A 22,190-nucleotide genomic window follows, 5' to 3' on the forward strand; every position below is an offset into this window, starting at 1 on the left:
TTTATATTGTGGTTTGTTATTTCGAACTCTAAATATTACTATTTTTTTTCTTTTTTTTTTTTTTAATTAACACACGTGTAAATTCTCATTGATTTTCATATATAAATTAATTTTGATGAATAAGATATAAAAAAAGATTATAAATTGTAAATAAAAAATATATAAAGAAACACTGATTATAATATAATTAATTATTCTTGTTTTTTTGTTTGTCAACTATTACTCGCTCTCGGTACTTCTGTTTTCTTTCTTTGTTTCTATTTTTTTAATTCTTATTTTTTTGTTTTTCATCGATTTCATTTGTTGCTGCTGTTGTTGTGTTGTGTGTTTTATATTTTTATATACGTCGTAAAACACGAGTCAGTATTCCTTTATTGAACACAATGAGAAGTGTCACGAGCTACGTGACACGTGTTCATTACTACCAATGACGTAAACGTTTTTAAAAAAAGTAAGAGATACTCAACGATACTAATCGGAATTATGACAACGTCATCTATTTTCGTAAAAAGAAAAAAAAAAGAAAAAAACCTATAAAACTCTTACTTCGAATCGCATACTTCGTAAAAACTAATAATATTATTATGCGAGCATGCAAAAAACCGAAGCACTCTAATTTTTCTGACATTTTCTGAGTTGGTCTCTTTCGATTGAATTCTTTATATGTTTAAAGTTTTATATAATATATTAAAAAAAAAAAAAAACAATAAAATAAAAGGAATAAGAAAGGGAAGAATTTTCCGTAAGTTACATTTTTTTTTTTTTGTTTTTTTTTCAATTGGAATTATCGACTTGAAAAGAAACCAAGTCAGATAATACATTTATCGTAAGTTTAAACGCAAAACATTCGTTTAAATAACGTTAATTTGTTTGTTGGTCGCTAATTTACGTGCTTCTAAATTGTCTTGGTAATTTTTTTTTTTTKTCCTTTTTTTTTAATGTCTTTTTCTTTATTCTTTTTTTTTTCCTATTTTTTTCTTTTTTTCTTTTGTATTTCTGCAGGCAGCATCACGGTCATCGAAGTTGAAGAGAATCTTTGACGTTTTTATTTTCTTCTTCTTCTTTTTCTTTTTCTTCTTCTTCTTCTTCGATTGCCATTCGATACGATACTTAGGAGGTAGATAAATACGTAATTCCATTTGCAATTTGCGATATGCGATTTCGCCTCTTTTTCCTATTATTATTATTATTATTATTAATATTATTATTATTAATATTATTATTTTTCCTAATCATCAATCTAAATAACGAAACTCTTCAATTATGGAAGAGTTAAGCATTATCATGGATTATTTCGCTACAATGTGTGTAAATATTTTATTTACAAAAGGAACGAAAAAGAAAAATGACAAAAAAAAAAAAGAAGAAGAAGATAAAAAAACAAAATGAAAATTCACTCTTCTCGTATTTGCAGGCACTCTCGTAATACTTGCTTTTCACGTTTGTGAAAACGCACAAAAAAAAATTGAAAAACTCAAAAGATTACTCGATAATTATTAATTCGTAATCCTTCGTTAACTGGTTAATTAAAAACAATTAATATTTTTCTTTCGATACGATCATTCCTAATTCTTATCAACCATATAAAATGTATTCTACGATTGATTCAATTCTATCGCAAAAAGAACACATTTTTGTGTTTTGTTCATAAAACAAAAAAAAAATAAAAAGAAAAATTAAATATATAAATTTTAAATTAAAGAGAGAACACATTTTTCTTTTTTCACATTTAAAGTTAAAATACAAAAATTCGATATATAAATTAATATTTGCACAATATTTATAAACGGATTAAAAAATTTTATGACTCATTATACATTTAATACGTAAATGTCGTATTACTTTCAATCGAAAGAAAATAATTCATTTGCATTAGCTCGAGTTTAACGAAAGAAAACCAAAAAAAAAAGAAAAAAAAAAACAAACAGAAAAATTCTAGAAACGCAATTTGGCTTCGCGATCAAACGAAATAAAACGAACGATTTTTACGAAAAGGGATGCCTGTTATGTGATATCACACACACAAACACATACACACACACGTACGTACATACGTACGTTTTTATATTTTCAAGAGCCTAATATTTGCTAACGATCGTAACGAAACCTACCCTCTTTACGTTTAGTGTATACAACAGTCGATAAAATAATTTTTTCGAAAGGAGGAAGGATTCGTAACGACGAGGCTCCTCTTTTTTTTTTCTAATCTCGTATTGCCAACTATCATCATCTCTTGAACACTATAATTTTAAGTAAGTAAAAAAAAAGAAAAAAAGAGAGAGAAAAAAACAGGAAATAAAAAACCTAAAAAAGAATTCAATTCGCGATTAAATGCAGAACGCGAGATGACGTTTAAAAAATATAATTTCACAGCGAAAAGCAATCTCCCCGTTCGAGTTCTAATTTTGTTCGGGGGGTACATTTTCTTTTTTTTTCTTTTTCTTTTTTGGTTGTCCTACTTTGCCTTTTTCTTTTTCTTTTTTTTGTTTATTTTTTTCTTGCTCGATCTACGAGTATTTCGATTGAAGTAACACAAACAAATCATTGCTCAACGTCTGCATACCGGTTATTAATGACAAAACTCGTTATAAAGAAAAAGATATTAAAATTTAAAAAAAACAAATAGATAGATAGATAAAGATAAAAATAGAAAGAGAGAGAGAGATAGAGATAGAGATAGAGATAGAAAGATATCCTATTATTTTGAATTTTTTTTTCTTAACCATTCTTCAATATTACTTTTTACTATTTTTTTTTGTTTTGTTTTGTTTTTTGGTTTGTTTGCATTAATCATTTCTTTTTCACTCCATAAACTTTTTTTTAAGTGTTTCTTTGAACACGCGATAGCGGATTTACAAACGTTAATAATATTCGAACGTTTAAACGAAGGTAGGTATATATATATGTATACGTTGTACGTATTTATACATACACATGTGTACGTTGTCCCCCCTCCCCTCCCCACCCCCTGTTCCCGAACAAACACGATGATCGATAATCGCGAATAAATCTTGCAAAATGAATATTAGGATAAATCAGAAATTCATGCGTTTATTGTGTTGAAACTTTACTTTGAAACTGCATAATGGATTTTTTGTTTCTGTAAAATTTACTTTGGAAATATTAAAAAAAAAAGAAAAAATGCACGAACTTTTGATTCATCCTAATATAAGGAAGTTCGATTATGACACACACGCATATACTCGTACACGTACACGCACGCACACGCACGTACATACAACCTTATGAGAGATTAGAGTAAAGATCGTAAAAGAGAAAGAGAAGAAGAGAGAGAGAGAGTGAAAGTGAGAGTGAGAGTTTTGTGTGTGTGTGTGTGTGTGWGAGAGAGAGAGAGAGAGAGAGAAAGATCATTCAGTTCATCGTGTTAACAAATGAAAATTTTGTTCAAACTTTTGCCAACGAGAACGTTTCGTTCCGTTCCGTTCCGTTCATTTAAATCCAACTTGTTGTATTTCGAATTGTTATTTAGAATACAGATAAAATCGTTCCTATATTATTATTATTATTATTTTAGCTGGCAGCGAGATGCATCGCTCATTTTAAATTCGCAACGGGTGATCCTCTTTAAAGTGCGTCATTGTGCAACAGTTTTCTTGTTATTTTATTATTCTCTTTTGTCATGTTGGTTTCTTATTTTTTTCTTTTTGTTTGTTTCTTTCTTTCTTTTACGTAACGAAGGTGAATCTCTTAACGACCACGATCACGAGTGTCAGAAGGGGGAAAGGGGAGGGGTTCGATAATCGAATATTAATTTCGATCAAAGAATTTTCGTGGGAAACTGAAAGTGAAATAAATTTCGAAAAACTAAAGAAGATTTTGTCAGGTTTCAGTATCCTCCCCCCTCCCCATTCCTAAATCTGAAGATTCCGTGTTCGGAAACGGATTAATTATTGGAATGAGGGATACCGTTTCGATAATTTTGAGAAACACCTTCGAGAAAACACTATTCATTGATTTTACGCGCGACAATTAGAATGAGATCTCTTTGCGGCACGATTTAAAATGCGTTAAAATATTTAGTTGTCGAGAAAAAAATGTGATTTATCGCGTATTATAATAACGTAATATACGTAATGGATGATTAAATTTGTTGTTTGTTTGTTTTTTCTTTCTTTCTTTCTTTCTTTCTTTCATTTTCTTCTATATTATGTTATCTTTTTGTCTGTGTGAATCTCATTTCGAATGTGGTAGACCCGATTGATTTTATTGATGCGAATTATCATCGATTTCTTCTTGAGAAACTATACTCGATCTATTAGATCTAACATCTAGATCCATGCCAAATGGTTTTCCCGAATTGATGATCGTTTGTTGATTAACAACGACAGCTTGGCTTGTAATCATTTGGTTGTCCTCGATACTCAAACTGCATTCCAACGAGCTGTCACTGAAAATATAAAAACAAACTTCTACTCAACACTAACGCCTATCAAGATAATTAAATACAATTGTTTATTATATTCGATACATGATCGTACCCAGGTGAGTTTACCTGACGATGCTGGCACGATCGACAGAACTCGTAGTCGTTGGTAGGACAACACAGTTCTCACCGTTGCACGTACGTTCCCCATTGCTGCTGCTACATGATGACGACGAAGTTCTGGTAACATTGGTTGCTGCTGTTATTGTTGTTGTTGTTATTATTGATGGTGTTTCCCTATTGATCGATGCTCTTCTAGATTCCTCGTGACACTCGCATCTACATTCCTCCGGTTGTACGTAACTATAACCCGTTGTTTTATTAACCTCATCCTCGTTACGGGGAATCGTTTGAATTATTTTCGGTGCCTTCCTTTTTTCCGGTATTTCCTCGAAATTAATCCAATTGGTTGGCCTGGTCGTTGCTCTAGGTGGCAATGGTGGCGGACTAGGTGATTTACCAGTTGTCCTATTACGACCACCATCCGTAACTTTGCCAGCAAACTCGCTAAACGTATTAGCAGCGTGTCTTTTCGGACTCTTCAATTTAAAACTATCCTCGCGTGGTAAAGATATCTTCATTCTTTCTACTCGTCTTTCGTCGAGGGACGTTTGCATCACGAACTCGTCCAATAACGTTGGATTAATCGGTGTCGTTGAACGTGGCCTCTCGATTGGTATCGTTCTAAAATATTATATTATCGTTTAATTTTTTCTTATCGATAACAATAACAAAAAAAAATAAAATAAGAATACACCTTATTCTTGAACGATATGTTACAACGATATGTGCACGCAAATAATAATATTAATAATAATAATTAATTAATTAAAGATCTCGCGTACCTAACTTCTTGCAGTCGTTGTTTCACTGGTAAAATCGGTACCGCTACGCTTTTCTCCAAAGGCAAGGTTGTCGGAATATAAGGAAGATCTTCTTCGAAGCTTTCCTCGTTAAACAGACCCTTACGTTCGTCAGGTAATTCCTCGCTAATTTTCTCAGTCTTATTACGAATAAATTCTATCTCGGAATCCCTTTCGGATTCCGAACTGTTATGATCGAGATCCGATATTATACTAGACGTCTTCACTAAATTAACATCCGCCATTTTGACGGATAATCCACCGTCCTCCAAAAATTCTGTTTTCTTAGACTCGACGATTGTTTTCGTAACGTTAACATCGCCAATATCTACAATTTTCTTTTTCTGCGATGACAAATCGTCTATCTTATCCGATTGTAAATTAACCACCTGTTCATCCTTATTTTTTCTTTTGATCTTCGGTACAACCTCGGGAACAATAATTTTCTTCGAAATCGAATCTTTGGAAGAACTACCGGACAATCTTTGATTTGATCCGGACAATTGTCTAATTTCATTAGACGAACTTGGCGAACTAACTGTGTTAGATGATTTAATTATAGTATTATCTAAATTATCTTTAACAATCTGTGCATTTATTATTTTCGTATCTTTCGATTGGCCAGTCATCATCGATATTTGAGAATCTCTCGACGGGCTACGTGATATTATTTGATTATCAAATGAGGATTTTTTAGACGGTGTTATTTCAATTCTCGATTCGGTTTTCATTTCGATACAGGGAGGATGATGATGTTCTATGGAAACTTCGGTCATCATAATACCACCGGTAATAGTAGTCGTACGTGGTTCAGATTCGTATTCGTCTAATAATTTGGTTGGTGTTTCTAATGGTATCGAAACACTTTCGGATGGTAATGCTTCCTCGTAATTTCTATCATCCGCGTGAAGACTGATAAAAATTGAATCATCCTTGCGTCTTTCTTTTTCGGTATTGAAAGTAAATTCAACCTGACCGATACTTTCCAACGACGATTGTTGTTGTTGTTGTTGTTGCTGTTGTAATTGATCAACAACGTTACCAACACCACCACCACCACCACCACCACCACCACCACCACCACTACCACTACCACCACCATCATATTCTATTGCAACACCGGAAGAAGATGATGCTATAGCTTCATCATAACTCTTCTTCCTTTCGCGTTTTTTGAATAAACTCAAAGTAGACGAGAAGACCCCCTTGTTTTTGGAATCCTTCTTCAAAGTAGAACCACCCTTATCAACGGCAACCCTTTCTCGTGATTTAGATCTGCTCCTTAGACTCTCCGTGGTGTCCTTTATCTTCGATGTTAAACTCCTACGTGGTTTAGTACTCGGCGACGGTGATTCTGGGCTCAGTACGCTGCCATCAGTTCTGGTCTTGAGGAACAGAGCATACTTTCCTTTAGGATCACTCCCTTTATTAAAAAGCGTTTCGCTTACCGGGGGGCATTAGGTAGAAGAAGAAGAAGAAGAAGACTACAATAGCTCGATTGTGATAAAGCGTAATATTTGTAATTCTAAAAGCGTTAACAACAACCAACAACGTGTCTTTAAGTCTCTCTTTACGTGTTATATGATGCGTGCGTGCGTGTGTGTGTGTTCATATTGGGTTTTTGTTTTTTTTAATTTTTTTTTTTCTACGTCGTTTTTTGAGTTTTTTTTTGTTTTGTTTGTTTGTTTGTTTGTTTTGTGAAAGCTTTTTGGAAACATATCACTTTACCTTGAATAAAGAGGCAAAACTGCTTTTTCTCGATACGGAAGATGGACTAGGTGTCCGGGATCCCTCAAGATCTCGAACCTTTTGATGTCTCGGTAATTTAGGACTACCAGTTAAGCTACTCGCCGTTGGTGTTGTTTGGACGATCTCTTTGAAATTCTGTGCTTTCTTTCGTTTGTCGTTAAAATCTAAGCTAGCTGGCTTTTGAACTTCTTGTGACTGACTTTTAGTTGGCTGCTGTTGTTGTTGTTGTTGTTGTTGTTGCGTTGATTCAAATGATTTACGAATAATTGGTACCTAAAGAAATCACACAATAGGTTTCCCAAAAAAATACTCGATAGTTAATATAAAATAATAATAATTGAAACTTAATCGTACCTCTATGTTAACCTTTTCTAAAAATCTCTTAGTAATCTCCACTTCTCTCTTAAATATCTCTTTCCTTTCTTCCCGACCGCGTCTTCTTGGCTTATCTAAAGGATCCGGCTTCAAATTACCACCGACCATAGATACTTTAATACTATCTGGAATTAACGCTTTAGTGGTGTCAGCTTCGCGTTTCAACAAAATCTTTTCTAAGTCTTCGGTTTCTGGTTTCGATGGTTCAATCAAGTTATCAGCTAAAGTCGGCTTGCTACCACAAAAGGACGTCTCCAATAGACATTTGTGCGGACTCGGTGACCTTTAATGATAAATGAAAAAGGAAAAAAAAAGAAAAAAAAAAAAGAAAAAGAAATGTATCGTTGTATTTGAATTAATTTAAATCATTCGTAGGACGTACAACGTCATGTTATTTGTTTTAATGAGAAACAAAATAACACACATAAGTATATTTTGTTAGATATTATTTTAAATGTAATATTAATTTGTACGTTCGCGAGAAAGCAAAAAAAAATAAAAGAAAATAAAATAAAATAAAATTGATAACTAACGAATACAATACCTCGATGAAGTACCCGAAACCACCGAGAGTTTTCCGGAAACACCAGAACCCTGACTTCCCACAGAAGACAATCTGGAAGTTCTACCGCTGATGTTAAGAAGGATAATTTCAGAACAATTACTATCCTTCCTTTCTCTGTCTTGGGTATGCCTCGTTCCACCGCTATAATCCGATTGTGATCCATCTTCTCTTCGTTTTCTTGCCTTTTTCGATTCCCTCCTAAGATCTTGCTCGTGTATTGGATCCTGCAAGTCTAATTCCTCCGTTGACGATCTTAAATCCTGTGCATCTTCCTTGTAACCTAAGGTCAGCTTACTCCCTGGAGGAGGATCTCCACCTGAGACACCAAATTTTCTTTTTTTTTTCTTCTCCATATTTATTATATATATCTAATAAATAAAATTTTTATATTTTATCATATCTATATACAATTTTTTTATAACAATTCCATTTAAATAGGCAATACAAATTATTCATTTAAATTACAATATAATATATGAATATAAAATTAAAATAAAATATAATTCCAATTAATAATAATAAGAACAAAAAAAAAAAGAAACTGATGTGTGGTACTTATGTACACACGTAAGAAGTTATACTTCTTTAGCGTATACCAAAACGAATATAACCTCAAAAATAATTTCAATTTGCCCGCGCATTTTAAATATCGACAACTTCGTGGTGTCGATTTTTCGGTCGCATCTAACCTCACTTTCCAAAACGCGCGCGCCAAAAGAAATATAACTTCGAAAAAAAAGGAAATTAAAGTAAATATACCTGCGAGAAGTTCTCTTTCGGGTGATGATTCCCTAGAATTACTATCCTCATGGTGTGAGGAACTGCTTGCCCGGCTGATATCAATTCTTGGTGTACTGGGTGTCTTTAGCGAACTACCAGGCGTTGCCGGGGTGGCGACCTCGATGATGCCTGGCATTCGTGTTGTCGGTTCCCCCTGCATTCAAATTCGTAGACTGGTTTGTCGTTGGATCACAGTCTTGGAATTGTAGGTGTTGAACTTCGGGGTTTCAGGGCCCCTTTTTCCAAAGTTTAAGAGGAAGACGTGCGACACTCGGAGAAGGGGAACACACACGCTAGATTTTTGTGAGCCGAGCGGGTCTCGGAGTAGTCGATAAGAAGTAGGACTCAGGGAGGACTCATGGGGGACTCACGTTTTCCACCTCGTCCGATAGGTCTTCGAAGGATGCTATTGGTGCTGGTCCAAGCTTCCTCTGACGAGCGCTCGGCAATCCTGATGCCATATTCGATACCTCGAACCTCGGAGATACTGCAAACCCGATTAATTAACCCAACGAATAACACGATTAACATTTATACATTTACTTTTCTTTTCTATTATTGTTTTTCAATTTCTATTCGAAAACTTTAACTATGTCTACTTGGTCTACTTAAAAAAACAAGAATCCAAATGTGTTTCCTTTTTTTTTAACCCTTTGAGTTCTGTTGACGCATATATGCGTCAATTCTATTCGAAAACTTTAACTGTATCTACTTGGTCTACTTAAAAAAACAAAAATCCAAATGTGTTTCTTTTTTTTAAACCCTTTGAGTTCTGTGGACGCATATATGCGTCAATTCTATTCGAAAACTTTAACTGTATCTACTTGGTCTACTTAAAATAACAAAAATCCAAATGTGTTTCTTTTTTTTAACCCTTTGAGTTATGTGGGAGCATATATGGCGCCTGTCAATTTTTTTCGACCTTCCTTTTCGAAATTCGAAATTCTTTTCCTTTTTTTTTCTATTATTCAAAATCTAAATAATTAAACATTAATAGAAAAAAAGTATTCCGTTTCCCCCGTCTATATTCAAAGGGTTAAAATAAAAATTATTTAATCATTCTAACGATTCTAACGTATGTATTACTTTTTCTTTGATTTTTAATCGACGTATAAATACGGGAACACAATCTATCAATTAACTATTATACTATTTATTCGTGTTAAATTACAATCGATAGAGGAAACGTATAACTATGTTAAATATTGAAGCAGATATTAAGAAGAATAATTTTACATATATATTAATGTGTATTCTAGTAATAATCTTTTTATGTTAACAATACATTATGAGTTACTATAATACTACTTTCGTGCTCTACGCTAATAACTATTCGCACTTGTAAAAATGTAATTTACATATTGCCCCATAACTTTAATCTCAACTACCGTAGACATTTTTTGAAAGCGTGTTTTATTGTCTTTTTTTTTTTTTCAATCTCAAAGCTTGTTATAAACTTTTGTGTAACATAAATGAAATTATTAGTTTATTTTTCTTTTTTTTTTCTGTTCTCTACCCTTTCTAGTATCTCTACACGACAGAGACCATGGATTCTAATTTATTTCAAAGTTATATCGTGAACGTAACATAAAAGTCAGAAGCTCGTGTCACCGCATCAAATAATTCAATTTTCTCGTTTCTACGTCATTTAATATCTAACGGGGCAACAAGGTTAACTTTTCTCATAAGCAACGTTCGTTAATTGATTTTTCAAAAGTTCATTTTTTTTTTCCAATGAAATTGTTTCAAGCAACTATGGGAAAAAAACATCGTATGCTAGATCGATAACTATTGTTTCGTGTTTCAATTTAATAAAAAAAAAAAATAAAAAGAAATAAAAAGAAAAAATATATCTAAATATATTATAAAATAAATATCTAATCAGAACATTAGCTATAAAGGAAAATAATTGTTAAATCCTTACACGTGTCGCATGATTGATCTTAAGGAACGTAAAAGAACCGTATCATTATGAGTAACCATTATAGCGAGGTATAATTAATGCAAATGTAGGAGTAAAGGAGCACGTAAATGCATTTAATAAGAAGGGAATTAAAAATGACGGAGCGAATGGAGACACTTCGAACAAAAAGAAAAGAACAAAAAAAATCTGCTCGGAGAACGATGGTAAGATTATAGTCGGATGAATTTTTATGTCATTTTTTCACATTGATATTATATTTAAGACAATGAGATAAAAATCTCGGATATATATATTTTTCATCCTTTATTATTATTTCATTCAATTATATTTTCACGCGTTTTCAAATTATTTCATCGCTTGTATGAAAAGAGTTCGTAACAATTATATTATAATGAAAATTATTCAATATCACAAACAAAATATTTCAAATATAATATATTACATTCTATATTTATATATATATTAAATTAAATATCTTTTATTTTATATTAATAACAAATTAGAAATATAATATATCATATCGAATATATATATAAATATATAATAATAATATATTTTTAAATTTGCACGAATATATTTCATACCAAAATCCGGGAGAAAAAAAAGACAAAGAAATCTATTAATTTATAAAATAATTATATCTCGCGTGTTTTATTTAATAAATAATATCCATTTAGTATATATATATATTGGAAACTTCGTAGAATTGTTTTCAACGAATTTTCCATACGTCAAATATTCATCGCGTTAACTAATCAATAATACAATTGCATCTACACTCGCATCTTTGCACCTTTAATAATAATTAACGTTATCACGTATTTCATGCACGTATATATATATAGATACGTGAAGAGATTGAATAATATACTTGATAGATCTGTGCTAGCAATGCATTTGACATAACAGACATTGAGATATCCTGTAACCTAAATTACGCGTTTAAAATCAACGCAAATCTACGTTGAAATTCAACGCTACTTGTCGGTTGATCCTTCCAACGTATAACATCACGCGCATAAGGATTCAATTAATGTGTTAAACTGGTTCTATTTATTTTATTTTCTTCCCCCCGCCCCCTTCCTCCCACTCCCTTATTTCTATAGATTTTATCATAGTTCGCATTGACCCAATTCAAATGAAATTATACCAAATACTATATACATGATCATATTTAATCGTTAACGCAGATGATGCTAATTAATTGATTATTCAGAGTTAAACCGATTAATTAATAACTAAATTAACATTTTTTTTAAATAATTAACACACTTGTCGCGCGAATTAACTCCTAACGTTGGATGATATCGATTAATAATAAAAATACAATTTTTCTTTTACGTATTGGTGTCAAAGGTATCCCTTAAACAAATTTATTTTATCCTCTAATGACGACAAATTATTCGCTTTTAATGCGAATTTTGTACTCTGTCTTTTTATATTATCTTTGTATAATTAAACGTCCCTAAATTAAAAAATATTGCTCGTGTGAAATTGATCGATTATTTTATTTTCTTTTATACGATCAAAAAAACGAACGAACCACCATTTCACGAATAATTTTCAACGCATACCAACGAATTATTTTTTTGCGAACGAAGAAAAATCTTAACTTTAGTAAGTGTTAAAGATATGAGTATTATAAAAAAATAATAACAATAATAATAATAAAAAGAAGTAAAAGAACTATTTCGCGTTAAGATTCTTTTATTCTAAAAAAAGAAAAAGATAAAAAAAAATAATAATACGAACGTTCTTATTTTTCATATTTTTTTGCCCCTATTTTAATGTATTTTCTTTTTTTTTATGGTTTATTTTTATTATTTCTAGTCTTATATTCTTTTCATTCGGTGTCATTGTTCGCGAAACAACAGTACCGGATAGAAGACACGTTCATGGTAAAGGACAGCTACGATTCTTTATATATTTCTTGCTTTTTTAATTTCATTTAAAAGAAAACGAAGGAACTATAATTCACAACAAACAAACACACATACACAAATAAACATACACACGTTCGTTCGTTCGTTCGTTCGTTCGTTCGTACGTTTGTTCGTTCGTACAATATCACACGCAATAAAAAAGAAAAAAGATCGCAACGAAGTAAAAAAGTATTGTTGTTACGGCAACGGTGGTTAGTCCCATGAACCACCAACCAGGTAAACCGTGTCTGTCAGATAAATAGGTCGTCGAGCATGACTGCACCTTGGGAAAATGTTTCATCGAGCTAACGCGTTTCTCACCGAACGAACGAACGAACGAAAGAACAAACGATCTATCATGGAAAAGGATCTATCACGTTAACGAACCAAGTCTCTTCTATTTTACGAGCTAATTTCAACCCCCACCCCGCCCCCACCCCGCCCCCACACTGTATGATCAACTACAATACTTCTTTGCTAAACCCCCACCAGTATTCACATTTAATAGCATGATAAATTAATAAACTATACTAGAGACACATTTTTTTTGTTTATTTCAATTCATATTGTTATTATTCTTTTTTTGTTTTCTTTTATCTTATTTTTATTCACTTTTATTCTTTCTTTTTTATTAATCTTTTTTATTAATTGTGCATTCCTTAATTTTAAATTGAAATTATTAACATTAAATTTAACATAACACCGATGAAATGAACGTATGTTAAATTTTGTTTGACAATATTTATTATAAATTTTTAGAACTATTTGATGAGACAAGAATTCTTTTATTATATAAATAATATATGTATATATTCTTTTGTTATACACATGTGTGTTTGTATATCATAAAATATATGACTTTTCGAGAACGCGGAGTCATTTTTAATATGTTAATATAGTAATATTAATATTTGTATAAAATTTGCAAAATATTTGTCTCTATTACTTTATAATATTATATATATTTTCTCTTGTAAATTGTATTAAAAGAAAAAAAACTAATCCAATATAATAAGAAATAAAGATTTGTATCGAATGATATTCAATAAATTAATTGGACGAGATATAATACTTTAGTTATTTCCATATACAATTTTTTGTCCTTTTTCAAAAAGCAATAAAACCGATTGATCGAACACTTTAACAAATTTTTTCCTCAATAATAATAATAATAATAATAACCAATTAATCGCGCGCGCGTCCCCCTTTTAAAATATTATTCCAATATCAAATAATAAAGTCTTCTTTTTTCCCCACAATTTGCGAATAATTAATAAAATGTTCTACGATGAAATAACTTTGTATATTCAAAGTGAAATTTCAACCAGTTCGTTCTAGGACGACATTTGAAAGCACGTTCTCCCTTAAAAGCAAATATAGCGTTAAGGATTACTAACATAACTTCAAAAGCTAACTTTTATAACCAAAATCCCATTCGTCCGAATTATATAGAAAAAAGAAAAAGAAAAAGAAAAAAGTAAAAACGACGAAAGGTAAAATTTTAAAAATTCATTCGTATGATCAAATTTTTTTTACTTATTCGCGAGTCTAGTAAATAATAAATATAAATATATAGAACGACGAGAGAGATGAAACAAAAATAAAAGGAGGTGGGGGGGGGGGAGAAGAAAAAGAATAAATGTAAATGAGACATTTGTTAAAATAGAACAATTAGATCCTCCGTTAAAATTCTATTAACATATTACATTTCAATGTTGAAAAAGAAACTGTTACATCATCGGTTTTTAATAATTAGCGTAAATTAACATAAGTCTCTCTTTTTATTTTTATTTTTTTCTTCTTTCGTTCTTTTCTCTCCGTTAACGTCGATGAATATATGAATTTTATGAATTGAAACCCGTATATAACACATAGAATAAATCGTTATATTTTAACATTATAATATCTCTAGAAATATTTTCTCGAGAAGAAAAGGAGAGAGAGAAAATGAAATTGAAATATTATCGATAAAAAAAAAATTCGACATTTAACTTACTGATACATAGAATAAAAATTCACGTGTTTTATTTTTTCTCGAATTATTCCTAATTTTAATTATTTATTTTCCAAATTGTGATGATATAAACAAACAAACATACACGTCAGATTATTTAACGATTAATTAATTTATCTTATTTATCATATATTATTTCTGATTTGTGTGAATCAAATTAGGCAGAAAAAAATATAACAATTATAATGATATAATAATAATAATAAAATGTTATATTGAAAACCGTTCCTGGAAATTACGTAAAAACAAATTTTTTGTCGTGCCATTTTTTCTCTCTCTCTCTCTCTCTCTTTTTCTTGGTAATTTATTTTTAATAAAAAAGAAAAAAAAAATCCCCAAGAACGCGAACGATTAGATATCGATACAATCTCGATCATCGTATTACTCGTTACGATCAGCTTTAAAATCGCACTCGTGACGGTGGTGGTGCCGAGTGAAGCGCGAGTCACCGTTTAAAAATATACCCCAAGAAATTCGAAAAATAAAATCTATGTAATAATCTAAGAAATGGAGAATTTAATTTTGTAATAATAATAATAATATTAATAATAAGATTGTCGCATTGGAAATGTGATGACATTTATAGGTCCTGTATAAATTACATTTCAATTGGAAAAACTGATTTAGATATTTTACGATTAAAACATGACAACTTTTTTATTAAAATTAATTAATTAAATATATTAAAGTTTTATAAACACACAAACAAATTTTAATTTTCTTCGTTTCGAACGATTTAAAAACAAAAGAAACATTAGGAAAAAGAAAACATAAATAAAAAGTAGAAGAAATTAATTTACCAATAAATGATTTTCGAAGGATTTTTGAAAGATACGACGAAAATCGAAAGAGGAGTCATAGGTTAAGATAAAAAAAGGGCTGTAAAGGGATAACGTGTGGATTAAAAGTTGAAGATTAATGCGAGACTAATGTTGGACATTTAAAATCGGTCAAGTTTCATGCTTTAAAACAAATTCTACGCTATCTCTACGTTGACAAATATTTTAATTATATTTAATTATATAATTTTTATTTAATATAAAAAAAAATATATACTATAATATATTAACAACACAACAAAAACAAAACGAACTACGATCGTTGATTTACGTACACGGTAAGACGGTAGCGAAGAATTTTCTATTTCCATCGATAGGAGGACCCCTATTAAAAGAGGGGTAAGACAAGAGAACTGATAATGAGATGATAGTAACAGAAAAAAAAAAATAAATAAACATGTAACGGTTAATTGGTTCAGATTAGAATAAAAAAAAAACTATGAAATAAATGACATCTACAAAATGTATCATACACGAATTAAAATAAACGAATGAGACAAAATTTTGTACATTTAATCTCTTACAATTTTATCAACACGAAATTTATTCTAATTAAAATAATCTTAATAAAATATAATATCTACGAGATAGATAAAGATCAATCTGGTTAAAAAAAATTCATTGTAATAATATCACTTATGGTTATTAAATTAATTTTAATAAAACCAAGGTGAAAAATATAAACGTTAGCTGGTGTTTGGTATTACGTTTCTATCACGCTCGACTGCAGTGATGTGTACCTTGAACTTTTACGGAAACCAGGAGAATGCAAAAAAAAAAAAGAAAGAAAGAGAGAGAATGAGAGAATGAGAATACCAATCGGAATAAAAAGTTGGAGAATCTAAAAATAATTGAACATTTGTATATATTAACGATAACGATGATGATGATCATGATGATGACGACGATAACAACAACTTGACACGAGATCGTTATTAGGAAATTAATAATCAGTACTGTCACCGGTGTCTCCGATGTTAAATGAGGTATAACACACATCGTAGCCACATTGAATGCTCCAACGGACAACAGGAGAATGCAAGTTAAAGTCTCCGTCGAGTGTAACGTAATCTCTTTGAACTCTAGAAAACGAACGGTTCGTCAACGCGAAAAGGCCCATCGATAATAAACCTGCGTCCTTCTACCTTTTGCAAACATTTACAACTATCCTAACATATATATATATATAATAATAATAATAATGTTTATTTTAATTCAATAATCAATTTTATTAATATTAACCTAAAGGTATCCCTAATGTAATTTATTCTTATAATTATCAAAATTATCATTATTATTCATTTATCAATGTTAATTATAAATTAAATTTCAACAATTTGTATATTACCCTTCCAATACAAAAAATATTATAATATATAGAAATTTTTTAAATTATTATAAAATAAAATTTATAAATATTAATATTCTTAAATTTTTAGGATCTTATCGTCTAATAAATAAATAAAAGCATTTTAAATTTCAATTATATATATATTTATAATATCTAGATTTTTTTTCTTGTCCTATTTATGTAATATATATCCATAGAGAGTGATAGGTATATTATTAGTTATCCGATTATAGATGAAACTTATATATATATGTTAGTGTCTCCATTTCGTCTCACATCTATTTCATTCATTATGCACAAAAGCTACTAGTAATAGTAGTAGTAGTAGTAGTAGCAGTATTTTGCTAATACAACTAATACTAATGTATCATTAGTTGATCCTACTTAAACGTCAATTCCTGGAAAATCTTGATGAAGATGATTACGTATACCCATGTGTGTGTGTGTGTGTGTGTAACTTATATACGTCACGTAATTATCGTATCGTTAAAGTAGAGTTAATAACTATTCAACGATATAAATGTGAATGGTGACGATACCTTTTTATCAATGCGTAATGATTGATGATTTTTTTTGTGAATTGAGAAAAAATAAAAAAAAAAAAAAAATAAAAAGTAAGAAAAGAGACATTGATCATTCGTTTGATATATAAACACCTACCTCTGCACATTTATATTCATCTATATGTATACGATATAATCATAATAATATAATACGTAGATATAAGAGAACTCGGTTAATTTAAAGAGAAAACAAATTTAGAGATTCAACAAGTCGCACGGTTTGTGAATGTGTTACGAAAGGCCGTGGCGTTAAATTCTCCCAACATGTCACAAAAGGGAAAGCCTACAACAAGACTTCCGTGATCAAATGTCTCCTTAAAAAGGATTTCAAAATCTTAACCGTTGTTATTATTATTGTTGTTGTAGATCGATATCGCGTATTAACGTAAAATCAAAATTTGACACGAATTAAATAAGGGTAAAATTTTAAAAGTTTTAACGAAACTAGTGGAATAAATGTCACGATCATTGCTAGAGATCTTGTAGTTAATAGTAATAGTAGTAGTAATAGTAATAGTGGTAGTAGAGAATTTATGGAATGATGCCAATATTTGAGTAAAGCTTTCGGTTAGATTTGCAAAATAAAAGGTCAAACGGAAATGCTATTTCCTTTTTTTTTTCTTTTTAATTTTTTTTACTTTTCCTTTTCTACTGAAAACTAAACTACTTGACGAAAATATATTCGACAGATCGATACTGCAACGTAAACCTTTACATTATGCACTTACATGCATATATGTTTTATACACATAGAATAGTTATGTGCTCTTACACGTACGAGGAGAAGAGGATCCATAAAATGAAATGAATTTTGCTTTGACATGGGAACGAAAACGATCTTAATAATAATAGCGGTTCAAGTAAAATACGTACCCTCGCTACCCCCCAACCTGTTTCCCCCTTCCCCCAACCCCATGACCCCATCTCCAAGAAGCGACAACTATTTTTCCTTGACCCGATATATTTGCACTCGAATGCATTACGAAGTGCACCACGGGGCTCGTGTTGCTCGATAGAAAAACCATTAAGAAACATGTCTCTCTCTCTCTCTCTCTCTCTCTCTCTCTCTCTTTCTTTCTTTCTTTTTATCACCTTTATTTTTTATCTATCGTTTTACACGAGACAACAATTTTCGAATCAACAAAGTTCAAACTTTTCACTCGATTTTTTTCAAGAAAGTAAAAGAAAAAAAGAAAAACTTTGTTCTCAAGATGTGTATGTGTGTGGGTGTGTGTGGGTGTGATCACTTCGATCTCATTTCACCGTTGGATTTTATTCTACTTTTGAAAAAAAAAAATTTCGATAAAGTTACAACAACGTAAGAGAAAACAAAATTCCGTACAATTAGTAATTGTTCTTTCTTTTTATTATTATTATTATATGAAACTTACGGACTCTCGTATGATTTTAATCGTATATTTAGGTTTATTTCTTCTCGATGACGATCGGCTTACGCGATGCAGGAAAGATCTATCTCACCCAGACGCAGTAACCGACGTCTTTCAAACCGATACGTTGTTAACCGCTACTAAAATAGAAATTGATTTTGCTGGTATAACTTGGTAGACGTGGTTTAACACCGGAAGTTTCTTCTTTCTTTCTTTCTTTCTTACTTATTTTCTTATTTTTTTCTTACTTACACTTTCTCGATAGATCGTATTTTACTTATTTCCTCATTTTTTTTGCTCTTCTTTTTCTACTATTAAAAAATGAATGATATTAAAAGCATACATACTTATCGTATACAATTAATTTCCAATATATATAAATAAAAGTAACGATGCATACTGTGTTAATATTATTATTATTATTATTAAATAAAATTCTCGACAATAAACTTAAAAATAATGAATTTTTTTGTTTTCCCCAACTTATTATTAAAAATCAAAATTAAATTACTAGAAAAATACGATAGATCTTTCGTATTGGTACCCCCGCCGTTAATGTGTGTTAATTATTTTCGTTGAATATCGTGTGAAAAATAAATGTGAAAACGTGGCCCGACCCTCATCTTCTCTTTCATCTACTCTAATCTCAGCAGTTCGTAGGATATATATGTATACATACATGTATGTATATGTAGCACAGAAATGGACACACAAGGGCGTACGGTAATACGGTTGAAATCGTTTCAAGGCGAATTAATAATTTTGACGGAAGCACGGGGTGGTGGAGTGGGTGGAGTGGGTTGAGGGGAAGGGGTGGGAGGTAGATGGCACAGGGAAATAAAACGATGACGGACACGTTAGCTAGAATAGGATGCACTGAAGAGAAGAAACGTAGGTACCACAAATACACACACATATGCACATATGCACACGAAATGACGTTCTGTGACTATCGAATGTAATAGTAGTAATGATGATGCCACGAGAGACCGATGACATAACGCGTCCATGCTCAGTAAACGGAGACCCGGATTATGAAGAAAAGCAACAGCATGCACGAGACCGGTTTTTTATCATCGAATTTTAGATGTCTCTCTTTCTCTCTCTTTCTTTTCTTTTTTTTTTACGTACACTTAACTTTATTTACTTGCATCAATCACATTTTGAATGTGATTATTAATTCTCGTTTATCCTTCGAGATGTATTTTTCTTTTCTTTTTTAATCATTTTTTTTTTTCTTTTCATGTGATTTCTTTCGATATTTAAATCGATACCTCTTCTGACGATAGCAAATTGTTGTTGATTGGCCTCTTTTTTTTTTTTTGTTCTTTTCGTAATGATCGATAACACCAAGCGTGACCATTTTGTTCGTTTAATAAAGAATAATAAATAAAAAAAAAAAAAGTAAATCAATGACTTTAGAAAAAGAGAGTGTGTGAGAGAGGGGGAGAAATTTCAGGGTGAGTTAATCAAAAGGGTGACTCGTTGTCGTGCTTTGTGACATACGCGACATTTAGAACAGAACAGAACAGAACAAAACTACCCCTAGACAATTAAATACAGGGAATACCAGTTAAGTTAGTCAGTCAGTTAGTCAGTCGATTATATATACGCCTCACCCTATCCAAAGAACCTGAAGACTCTTATCTTACGATCACCTAGTTCTCCCATATCGCATAAATTCAACGATATTTCTTCCTCGTATTTCTAACCGCACTATCTTCTTCTTTTTCTTCTTTTACGAGAAGAACCCCTCCTCATTATATCCTCGTGGGCGAAAAATATTTCTCTCGATAAACCTAAAGCAACCCCCTACCCACCCACCCCCACGCTCACCCTATGTGTGCTCGCTCTATTTTCATCCTAGACAATACAACTTATTAGATACAAGAAATTTCTTATCTTGTAATAAATAAGCTCATCTCTCTCTCTCTTCTTATTTATAAAAAAAAAAAAAAAAAAAAAAAATTTATCAATAAAAAGTGTAACCTTATTCTCTCTCTCTCTCTCTCTCTCTCTCTCTCTCATTCTTTTTCCATCTCTTGTCTCTCGTAATCAATGAAGTTAAGAAAAATTAACCCCAAGGTATTGTATTCCTCTCAGATACCCCTACTTCGTAATAATCATATAAAATATCACCATAAACAACAGAGTTCCTTTAACTAACTAATAATCGGTTTTTCCTTAAAACTTACCGAGAGAAAGAAAAAAATGTATGAAAAGAAAAAAGAGAAAACAGAGTAAAAATAAAAAAGAAGTACCCCTAAAAATGAAAAAAATACAATTATCAAAGAAGATTATTATTTTAATCAAGTTGAACGTTTCTTCCTTCCACTGTGATGACTGTTTGAGAATAGTGAAACGTGGTATATGATGATATTGGTTAAGAAATACAGGGCCCGTGTGTATGTGTGTGTATATGGCCGAGTTCATATATTCCGGAGATAGATCGGTTAACTTACCCTAGTGCCGTGTCCTCCATGCCAGCTATCGGGAAACGATCGATCCCTTTCTCGGTACCTCCATTCTCGCGTCCTCCTTTCTTTCTCCCCCGGTAGTCCAACGCCTTTCCTTTCCCCCTTTCACCCTCACACTCACTCACCCCCTCTCTCTCTTTCTTTCTTTCTCTCGCTCTTTCTCTCTTTTTCTCTTACACTCTATCTTTCTATCTTTCTCTCATACACACACTCTCTCTCTCTCACTCACTCTTTCTTACTAAACAACCCTTTTGATTTTTCAACAAATACCAGCAACAGTAACAGCAAACTCGAGACTTTCTCTCTCTCTCTCTCTTCTTCTTCTTCTTAAAAAAACCGGTGGGCTTACATCTTGACAATCTAACCGTACTGACGACTGCTGATAACGACGGACAATGATGATTTTACTATTACTGGTGCCGCCGCTGTTGGTGCTGCACTGATGCAGGACGCGCACGCTCTAATCTAAGCATCAGTTCAACGCGAACACACAGCAACGACGACGACGACGACGACGACGACGACGACAATGATGACGATGACGATGACGATGACGACTAAAACGACTACAACAACGACTACGATCCGCGTATTCTTCTCCTCGTGTTCTCTTGATAGTAGCACGTAGTAGCCCTGCGCGAAAAAGAATATTACGTAGCATGCCCACCATCGCAATCCCACCCGCCATCACCACCGCCATCGTACGACAATGCTTCGCACCCCTTTTCATTCTCGGAGTTATTAAACTCCCGACACCCGCCGAATCTTAAGGGTGCGTTTTTTTTTTTTTTCCCCCCCCCCCCCCCCCCCCCGCCATTAAATTCACCTGGGCGAGCTGATCTATTCTTCTTTTCTTTTTTTCCTTAACACTAACCCCATCCCCACCCCCGCACCCGTCACCCGTTTTGTTTTCTATTTTTCGATTTATTTAATTAA

At 31.7% G+C, this 22,190-nt stretch overlaps 1 protein-coding gene across 6 annotated transcripts; it reads right to left on the reverse strand.

Annotated features, from left to right (window-relative positions):
* Positions 1-3,407: 3,407 nt before the first annotated feature.
* On the reverse strand, positions 3,408-21,885 carry LOC106783580. Of its 6 annotated transcripts, none has more exons than XM_014742232.1 (10): positions 21,240-21,415; positions 15,751-15,800; positions 9,148-9,263; positions 8,756-8,930; positions 7,976-8,312; positions 7,411-7,714; positions 7,036-7,266; positions 5,290-6,692; positions 4,514-5,128; positions 3,408-4,408 (listed from the first exon to the last, which is right to left on the reverse strand). In XM_014742232.1, the coding sequence occupies exons 1-10, from the start codon at positions 21,257-21,259 to the stop codon at positions 4,225-4,227; spliced, it is 3,435 nt and encodes a 1,144-aa protein (XP_014597718.1). In that variant the 5' UTR covers positions 21,260-21,415; the 3' UTR covers positions 3,408-4,224. The 6 variants fall into 6 exon arrangements, with proteins under 6 accessions (XP_014597718.1, XP_014597717.1, XP_014597716.1 ...); XM_014742231.1 differs by having other exon boundaries at positions 7,036-7,269; XM_014742230.1 differs by having other exon boundaries at positions 7,036-7,329.
* Positions 21,886-22,190: the final 305 nt, after the last annotated feature.

This window comes from Polistes canadensis, unplaced genomic scaffold (genome assembly GCF_001313835.1).
Source record: "Polistes canadensis isolate GaletaPanama2010 unplaced genomic scaffold, ASM131383v1 scaffold_23, whole genome shotgun sequence".
Classification (NCBI taxonomy): Eukaryota; Metazoa; Arthropoda; class Insecta; order Hymenoptera; family Vespidae; genus Polistes; species Polistes canadensis.